The following is a 9,991-nucleotide window of genomic DNA, read 5'->3' as shown; positions in this document are numbered from 1 at the left end:
AACAAGTGCAACATAATAACATATAGAAGTGCAAAATGCCTATTGATTAATTGATAGGTCACGATCATGGACCTTTGTTGTTGTCTCTATTATTACTTGCTCTACTTCTGTCTGCACTACATTCATTATTTTTCTGTGCAGTACCACAAGTTGCCCCATTGGGGACATTAGTCTTTCCAAAGTCTATATATAAAGCAACCTTTTACATTGCATTGCAATTCTGTATTGTTTGAAAATAACAAAATAACTTGTAGACATTGTTTGTTCTTGTTAAATATGAACACATATATATAAAGAGAGAGAGAGATCATTGTTTAGATCTATAGATTATGTTTCATCTCTTCTTTCACTTCTTGTCTGTAATAGCTACATGTTAACTCTTGCTCAGCTTTGTTATCCTTGTTTTTTAGCTGTATTTATATTTCTGTGTATGTACAACACAAAAGCAGTGTCAAATTCCTTGTAATTGTAAACATACTTGAAATAAAGCTGAATCTAATGGCTGGGCCCAGCCAACTGTTATCATAAACCTAAATTATTTGTATTGGGGACACCAAAAAATCCAAAACAGGAAACCAAATGGAATGAGTATGAAATCAGATTTATTTCAGACATTTTGATGGTACACGTTCATAATAAATCTGGTTCTCCCAGAAAAGAGGCTCCCAAACAAATAGGAGAATGTTATATGTGGCTGCTTTGGTGATATCAAAATGTACAACAAAATGACATGTGAGACAACAGAATAGACATTTCAGAGAAGAGGAGTTATGCCATGTGTGCTTCATAACTGCAAGAACATCAACATCCTGACCTCCTTCAGTGCAAATCCAAGAACTGCTGTTGGTATTTTGTGTGCAAGTATTGTTGCCTTTTGAGGATTCTCTGTCATGACACTACAAGTATCCTCTTGTCTGCATGACAGCGGATCCAGCAACCAAAAGACAGCCAGGCTAACTGAACTGATCTAAGGAAGAGAGGGCTGACTCACATTTCTGCTGCTCTTTGTTCGTGGTCTACTAATTACGCTGCCTCTGCCTTGACTCTCTTAAGTTTTGTGGTGCGAAAGAGGGAGCAGCAACCCAGTAAAAAACAAAACAGATAGCTGTTTCATTATGTGGATCTGCCTGCTGGTAATGGTCAGATGTATGGTGATGGGGATATTTGGAGGCTTTTTAAGTGGTCGTCAGGGAGAGAGGGAGGGGAACATGAGGAGGAGAACAAAATGAGGGTAGAAGAAGAATGGAGAGAAAGACGGCTGCTGTTTTTAAAAACGGCGTTGTGAGCTGCTGCTGCTGCTGCTCATTTTTGAAATGATGGCGCCGCCGCCGCCACCCATGCTCACGCATCCTCCATAGCCTCCCCTGACATGCTGCCTCCATAGCCGCCGCTGCTGCTAAAGCTGCTGCCACCGGCGCTAAAGCTGCTGCCACCGCCGCTGCTATAGCCGCCACCGGCACCGCCGCCATAGCCGAGGCCAAAACCGCCGCCACCGGCACCGCCGCCATAGCCGCCGCCTCCGCCTCCGCCTCCACCTGTTGATGAGAGTAACACGTTTTCAACTGATGGCTTTCTCATTTCTACTTTTACATTTCCATGCTCTGGCTTAGAAAATAATTTAATTGTTAAGAAATATGCTGATACATACCGGAGCTTGAGCTCTGAATGTGGATGGTTGCAGATCCACCGCCAGTGTTGATTCTGCAAAGAGATACACAAAGAATCAATTTGAGATACTGATGTTGCTGCCTGCCCAATGCGATGCAATGCAGTCTCTTAGTGTTTCAGAAGACTAGACGTCTTGTGACTCCAAAGCAGCTAAGCTTTTACCTTAATTCCTCTCCTTCCAGCAGTTTCCTGTAGGTGGCGATCTCAATGTCCAGAGCCAGCTTGATGTTCATCAGGTCCTGGTATTCGCGGACTTGGCGGGTCATGTCCTGTTTGGCTCTCTGCAGGGCATCTTCCAGATCCCTGATGCGGGCCTTGGCGTCTTTAACGGCCAGCTCACCGCGCTCCTCTGCCTCAGCGATCTGGGCCTCCAGGTTGACGCGCTGCAAGGTTTAAAAGTTAGCGATATTTGTCTTCTAAAAGCCTTCTTCATGTTCACAATAAATTTAGAAAAAATAACTTATTGAGCTTATAACTGTGAGCTAACCTGTCCCTTGACTGCCTCAATCTCATTCTGGAGGCGGCTAATCATGCGGTTGAGCTCAGCAATCTCACTCTTGGAACTGCGGAGGTCATCTCCGGCCTGGCCTGCATTGGTCTGCATCTCCTGGAACTGAAATAAAAACATTTGTATGTTGTTATTAGAGAATCCATAGACTATTCGCAGGATGCGTTTCATAATGGAGTTATTGTTGTTGAGATTACTTTCTCTATCTACCTACCCTCTGCTGATACCACTGCTCAGTCTCTGCACGGTTAGCATTGGCGATGGTCTCATACTGAGCCTTGACTTCAGCCACAATGGAGTCCATGTCCAGGTTACGGCTGTTGTCCATCTCCACAATGACTGAGGTGTCCTTGATCTGTCCCTGGAGCTCACGCAGTTCCTGCACAAAAGATATATGTCATTTAAAAAATTGAAAAGGTTAGAGTGTCAAGGCAGTACATTATCTCTTTCTCTTCTGTATCTGTGACCAAACAGACATAATAGGACAGTGGTGTGGTATATTTTTCTTACCGCCTCAAAGACGGCTCTGAGGAAGTTGATCTCATCTTGAAGGGAGTCGACCTTGGCCTCCAGCTCAACCTTGTTCATGTAGGCGCTATCTACATCCTGCAAGCAGAGCAGAGGACAAGGACGCGTTTGCATTGGTGACGGGTCAGGGGAAAAGGCAAAAATTCATTCCACTGCAGTTATCGACATGGCAGGACTCAACCCTCACCTTTTTGAGAAGCACAAACTCGTTCTCCACGCTGGCACGCTTGTTGATTTCATCTTCATATCTGACACAAAAACAGTGGAAAAGTTAGCTGATGGAAAATGACTGTGGGCATCAACGGCTGCAGGTAAGCTATTGTGTTTCGAAGATTTTGTGCAGGTGTTAACTCACTTGCACTTGAAGTCCTCCACCAGGCCCTGCATGTTCCTCAGCTCTCCCTCCAGCTTGACCCTCTCGTTGCCGAGCCCATCCAGCTGCCTGCGCAGATTGGCGATGTAGGCCTCAAACATGGCGTCAATGTTGGAGCGGGTGGTGGTCTGATCCTGCAGCAGGCTCCACTTGGTCTCAAGCATCTTGTTCTGCTGCTCCAGGAAGCGAACCTAAAATGGAGAAATTGTTTCATGTTTAGAGCCACTCTTACTTGGTGGAATAGATATTCCACATATTTAATGTGTTCCTGGCAACGCCTGTTGTCACTTGAACACTTTCAGAAAACTGCAGGTAAAAAAGGGCAAAGAAGAGACTTTTCTTCATGTTTAGACACGCTGACTGTCGTCTTTAATCCGCTGTGCAGTCGCTCTAGTCGGACTTGCACTTGTTCTATGAGATCATTATTTGAGAACATCTGACGTGATCCTGAGAAACACATTTCACAGGTGACACACAAAAAAAGCTCTGCCATCTGGTTTTAAAACTTTGTAGAAGGTAGAGCCCATCCCTCCACTTTGGGTGTGTACTTGTGCCTGTATTCTATCCAGGTGAGGTTTACCGTGCCACAACTGAACCTAGCCATTCCCCTTAAACCCCGACCGTACCGCTCCTCGCCTCCAGGACGCATACTTTCACTGAGTGAACTTGCCTGGCTCTGCCCTCAGTAATTACTGCTACATGCCTGAAGCCATTACCTGTCTCATCAACATCACATATACCATTTATGTGATGATTCTATGTAATAGAAAATAAACATTCCATACTTTCCTGCTACTACAGCTTGTTTGAATGTTTAATTGCACTATGTTTCATTTTGAAGCATCAAATAGTCAGAATTCTACTTTAGATGAGAGGGATAGGATCAAATCACCCTCACATGTGAACACCAATGAGGCATAGTATGAGCACACTGCAGAAAGAGCTAACTGAGCATTTTTCTCTCGCAGGGTGTGGTTAACTTGTTTGTCCTTTCTGCCTGAGAGACAAGGTCTCATTTATTCATAAAAGTATTGATTGGTCAAAGTAAAAAATCATCCCTCATCATTTGAAATAAATGACAAAAAGTTCACGTAGACATTTTTGCATTAGGCAATGCATTGCAAAGATGGGGCCCACTTTCTGCAGGACTGTTGAAAAGTTGTAAGTTCTTGCTGCCATGGGAATAGGCGATAACCTGATCCCTTCTTTCCCTCATACTGAGAGCCACCAGACAGTGGATATGACCACTCTAGTGTTTCCGTTCACTCCCTACCCACAGACAGCTGGCATGGGGCCAATTATTGTCAAAGAGAAGTTAAAATGAGTAACGGTCTGCTTTCAGTGTCAGTGCAGAGGCTAGCTGATGCACAGTATTGCCTTGGGAAGATGAGAGATGCCTGCACATCAGTTTTGGACGACTGATTAAATGATGTGCACATTATTCAGGTTAGGATCAGTTGCTGTGTAATAATTTATGAGCCCAGGTGGCCGCTTGGAGACTGTCTGTTGCAACTATATAATACAAAACAATTAACTCTACTCAACATCTGTTGTTCAACCAAATAACAGTTGTCATTTCAAAAACATATACATGACATGTCATGGTCAATCTAAATGCAGCCTTTCAGTGTTGTTATTGAATGGCCCTGGACAAAGGCTACTCACCTTGTCAATGAAGCTGGCGAAGCGGTTGTTTAGAGTCTTGATCTGCTCTTTCTCATGGGTTCGGACGGTCTGGATGTTGGGGTCGATATCAATGTTCATGGGGGACAGCAGGCTCTGGTTGCACTGGACGGCTGTGATGGGTGCGATCATGCCGCCGCCGAAACCACCGCCGCCGCCGAAACCACCGCCGCCGCCGAAACCACCGCCGCCGCCGCCGAAACCACCGCCGCTGCCGTAACCACCGCCGCTGCCGTAACCACCACCACCACCGAAACTACTTCCACTACTGAAACCACCTCCACCACCAGAGGCAAAACCGTAGCCGCCACCACCGATGCTTTGCTTGCTCATTGACATGCCGGATGACATCCTCGGTCCTGATCTGACAACCATCGATCTTGAGGAGTAAGATCGGCCACCGCCGCCGCCGCCAATACCACCACCACCACCACCACTACTACTGAAGCTACTCATGCTCATCCCGGAGCCTCCACTGCTCATCCTTTTTGTGGTAAATGCCATGGCTGCTTTTATTTCCTCTGCAAGGTAAGGATTCACAGAGAAAACAGAGAGGTGGAGCGCACTAAGAGGAGAGTCAAGTCCCTCTAAGTACCTTCTCCTTATCAGTGATGGGTTTATATCTGCCTTCAACTGTGGAGGAGGTCCCAGTGAGCTCCACCTCCTCTGCACCCTCCCCTCAACCCTCCACCCTCCTCCAATTACCTGTATCCTGGAAGGGGCACTCCCAGGCAGATGGATTGGCTTGGAGTAGCTCAGCCTGTCAGACAGGTAACAGTGCCACCCCTGTAAAGCTATCGGGGCGCGACACACCCAGGTGCTCGCAGAGGAATGGCAGTAGAGCCAGGGGATAGAACTTGACAGATTGTATAGTTATATATTGAATTCCACCATCTTGTTATTTATGCGTTCATGCCTGCAGTTTGTAGTTGCTTGAGGGCACTGTACATACTGTCTTCAATACTCATGACAGGTCTTATAATAGTTTGCTCCGGTCACCAAAGTTCAGTTAGAGTGACTTGTTTTTTTTAAACTTAGTTACACATAATAAAAAAATTTCAACATTTCAACCTTAAAAATATCATTTTCAACTTGGATCTTGGTTGCATTACTGCCAGCTTGCAGGCGACAGAACATCAGGAGTCAAAGGTAGACGAGATTCTTTGCTCTGACAGAATTGGAATGGTTGCTACCTGTTGAAACCCATCTCAATAACTCTGATGTAGGTGTTGGCTTCCTGGCCTCTGTACTGTACTATAGCGGCATCTAAATGAGCTGGAGGGCAAAAGTGAGGTAACAGTGCCACCACTGTAAAGCTATCGGGGCGCGACACACCCAGGTGCTCGCAGAGGAATGGCAGTAGAGCCAGGGGTGAGAGTGGGGATGAAGAAATGTTTACAAAGACATTTTTACTAGTTTTGCCTGTGTTGTCCTGCAAGGTTTGGGTTGTCGGAAGGGTTGGGAGGTTGTGTTGGGAATCTATATAATCACAGATCCACCATTTTCTTTCAAGATCATTAACCCTCCCGTTGTCCTCACGCTGTATACAAGAACAAGGCGACGGGTCACTTTGACCCGAGGACAAGGGGGGAGGGAGATAGGTCAGACCTGCGTGAAGACGGTGTTGGGTCACTTTGACCTGAGGATAAGGGGGGGAGAGGTCAGACTGGTGTGAAGATGGCGTGAAGACGGCGTTGGGTCACTTTGATCCGAGGACAAGGGTGGGGGGAGAGGTCTTACCTGCGTGAAGATGGCATTGGGTCACTTTGACCCGAGGACAAGGGGGGGAGGGGGAGAGGTCAGACCTGCGTGAAGATGGCATGAAGACGGCGTTGGGTTACTTTGACCCGAGGACAAGGGGGAGTTTCCACGCTGTATACAAGAACAAGGCGACGGGTCACTTTGACCCAAGGACAAGGGGGGAGGGGTCAGACTGGCGTGAAGATGGCGTTGGGTCACTTTGACCCGAGGACAAGGGGGGAGGGGGGGGGAGGGGGAGACTGGCGTGAAGATGGTGACGGGTCACTTTGACCCGGGATTACCAGGGGATAGGTTCGGTCAGACTGGCGTGAAGATGGCGTTGGGTCACTTTGACCCGAGGACAAGGGGGAGGGGGAGAGGTCATACCTGCGTGAAGATGGTGTTGGGTCACTTTGACCCGAGGACAAGGGGGGAGGGGGAGAGGTCAGACCTGCGTGAAGATGGCATGAAGATGGCATGAAGACGGCGTTGGGTCACTTTGACCCGAGGACAAGGGGGAGGTTCCACGCTGTATACAAGAACAAGGCGACGGGTCACTTTGACCCGAGGACAAGGGAGGAGGGGGAGGGGTTAGACTGGTGTGAAGATGGCGTGAAGACGCCATTGGGTCACTTTGACCCGAGGACAAGGGGGGAGGGGTCAGACTGGCGTGAAGACGGCGTTGGGTCACTTTGACCCGAGGACAAGGGGCGAGAGGTCAGACCTGCGTGAAGATGGCATGAAGATGGCGACGGGTCACTTTGACCCGGGATTAGGGGAGGGGTCAGGGGTGATGGCGGTTCGGTCAGACCGGGATTACGGGGATAGGGTCCGTCCGCAGCGTTGGGTCCGTCCGGCGTCCGCGGCGTTAGGTCCACGGCGTTGGGTCCGCTTTGACCTGAGGACCAAGGCGCCGGTGGCTGCGTGAACACGGCGTTGGGTCGCTTTGACCCGAGGACACGGGATGTAGGGCTCTCGCAGACACACATCCCTACACCCGCAGCGCAGCGCGGCGCTGGGTCGCTTTGACCCGAGGACAAGGGATGTAGGGCGGTGTGCGAGCGCGTCGTTCGTTGGGTCGCTTTGACCCGAGGAAAAGAGTTGCACCAAGAAGACTCATTGTAGTCTAATTCACCACTCATCAAATGCTAATAGTATGCATACATTTAAGATGATGGTTGTCGTCTCTTGAAGCCATTGTTTACTTACATAGCCATGACCATTGAAACTTCATCAAAACGTAGGCAGAGTTCATTTGACTTGGCTGCATTTAGTATTTAAGATGGGCAACACCTCTAAAACCTTAAAACACCTCTAAAACATTAAATAAAGACGTTATACAATATTAAACTGCATTAGTTTTTAACCTAGGCATGCCTAATCATGCCTAGGTGTGCCAAGTAAACTTGTCTACATATAAATGATAGTAGACAGGTTAAAAAGCATAGGATGATTATACAAACGTACAAAGCTAGAGAGACAGGCTAATATGGCCCGTGTCCTCTTCATCCTCCTCCGCATCCTGGCTCTTCTTTGACGAATTCTTCGCCTCAGTTGGGCAGCCTCCTCTTCAGCTTCTCTATAAAGCACACCGACAGCAATGGCAACCACCAGCCTCTGATCCATTTTGATGCCTTAATAATTCTTAATAATTCTATCTAATTTTCTAATGTCTAATGTCGGATTTAGTTTGTCCTCATTCATTCGTTTGATCACCAGCGGCCACTTGTTTGATCACCAGCGGCCACCCTAACCATAACAACCTTTTTCCCGCCATTGGCGTTTTATTATATGCAGATGTAACACAAAATATATACATATTAATATTTTAATATTTTCTAAATGAAAACGAAGAAAGGCAGGGTTGTGTTTTATATCATATTTCGTTTTATTGTCAATATATATGACTGAAGATAACCGGAGTAGGCGGGACCGACGAGCTGAGTTGGTGACGTCGTGACGTTGGTGACGTCATCAAGTTCGCTGCTGTTCCAATTGCAAAATGACCGTACTGCGTCCTCCCATCCTCGGGAGACTTGGATGTACTCCCGAGTCGAACTATCCAAGTCTGAACTAGCAAGTTTGCAAGTCCAAACTTGACGATACTTGGTATTGAGAAAGGGCCAAGGTGTCTCATTACCAAGGTGTCACACAAGAAACATCTCATGATGGGTAAAAGCAAAGAGCTCTCTCAAGACCTTCGCAACCTTATTGTTGCAAAACATACTGATGGCATTGGTTACAGAAGGATTTCTAAACTTCTGAATGTTCCAGTGAGCACTGTTGGGGCCATAATCCGGAAGTGGAAAGAACATAATTTCACCATAAACCGGCCACGACCAGGTGCTCCTCGCAAGATGAGTGACAGAGGAGTGAAAATAATTATCAGAAGAGTTGTCCAAGAGCCAAGGACCACTTGTGGAGAGCTTCAGAAAGACCTGGAATTAGCAGGTACAGTTGTTTCAAAGAAAACAGTAAGTAATGCACTCAACCGCCGTGGCCTGTATGCACGCTCACCACGCAAGACTCCATTGCTGAAGAAAAAGCGTGTTGAAGCTCATTTAAAGTTTGCTGCACAACATTTAGACAAGCCTGTGAAATACTGGGAGGATATAGTCTGGTCAGATGAGACCAAAATTGAACTCTTTGGATGCCATAATACACACCATGTTTGGAGGTCAAATGGCACTGCACATCACCCCAAAAACACCATACCAACAGTGAAGTTTGGAGGTGGGAACATCATGGTGTGGGGCTGTTTTTCAGCATACGGCACTGGCAAACTTCATATAATTGAAGGAAGGATGAATGGAAAAATGTACCGAGACATTCTTGATAAAAATCTGCTGCCATCTACCAGGATGATGAAGATGAATGATGAAGATGATCCCAAACACACAGCCAAGGAAACTCTCAATTGGTTTCAGGGAAAGAAAATAAAGCTGCTAGAATGGCCCAGCCAATCACCTGACTTGAATCCAATAGAAAATCCATGGAAAGAACTGAAGATCAGAGTTCATAGAAGAGGCCCACGGAACCTTCAAGATTTGAAGACTGTTTGTGTGGAAGAATGGGCCAAAATCACACCTGAGCAATGCATGCGACTAGTTTCTCCATACAGGAGGCATCTTGAAGCTGTCATTACCAACAAAGGCTTTTGTTCAAAGTATTAAATAAATTTCAGTAAGCGTGTTCAATACTTTTTCCCTGTATCATTCCAGTTTATTACACATAACCTCTGGTTCTGAAAAGTGAGGTGACTTAAACTTGCATTCTTTCTACTGGCCATCAGGGGGTGACTCGTTTGAGAAGTCTGATTGTATAGAAGTCTATGAAAACATGACTTCACACTTGATTTATTATCTCAGTAAGCATTGTTAACATATGTTCGTGGGGACGGCGTTATCAGCTGTAAGTATGAGGCCGTGCTGAGAGCAGCCATCACATCAACAACAACCCTAGCACACAAGCTGTGGTAGGGCAACGTGCAT

The 9,991-nt window shown here is 46.7% G+C and overlaps 1 protein-coding gene across 1 annotated transcript; it reads right to left on the bottom strand.

Annotated features, from left to right (window-relative positions):
* Positions 1 to 1,162: 1,162 nt before the first annotated feature.
* Positions 1,163 to 5,264, bottom strand: LOC129116444 (keratin, type II cytoskeletal 8-like). The gene is given in 10 exon segments (XM_054627335.1): positions 1,163 to 1,365; positions 1,368 to 1,535; positions 1,649 to 1,701; positions 1,831 to 2,051; positions 2,156 to 2,281; positions 2,391 to 2,555; positions 2,687 to 2,782; positions 2,892 to 2,952; positions 3,060 to 3,268; positions 4,743 to 5,264. Coding segments are annotated over 10 exon segments (1,719 nt in total). The 3' UTR covers positions 1,163 to 1,267.
* Between the last annotated feature and the right edge of the window lie 4,727 nt (positions 5,265 to 9,991).

Source organism: Anoplopoma fimbria, unplaced genomic scaffold (assembly GCF_027596085.1).
Source record: "Anoplopoma fimbria isolate UVic2021 breed Golden Eagle Sablefish unplaced genomic scaffold, Afim_UVic_2022 Un_contig_8631_pilon_pilon, whole genome shotgun sequence".
Classification (NCBI taxonomy): domain Eukaryota; kingdom Metazoa; phylum Chordata; class Actinopteri; order Perciformes; family Anoplopomatidae; genus Anoplopoma; species Anoplopoma fimbria.
This window is presented reverse-complemented; position numbering and strand designations above follow the sequence as displayed.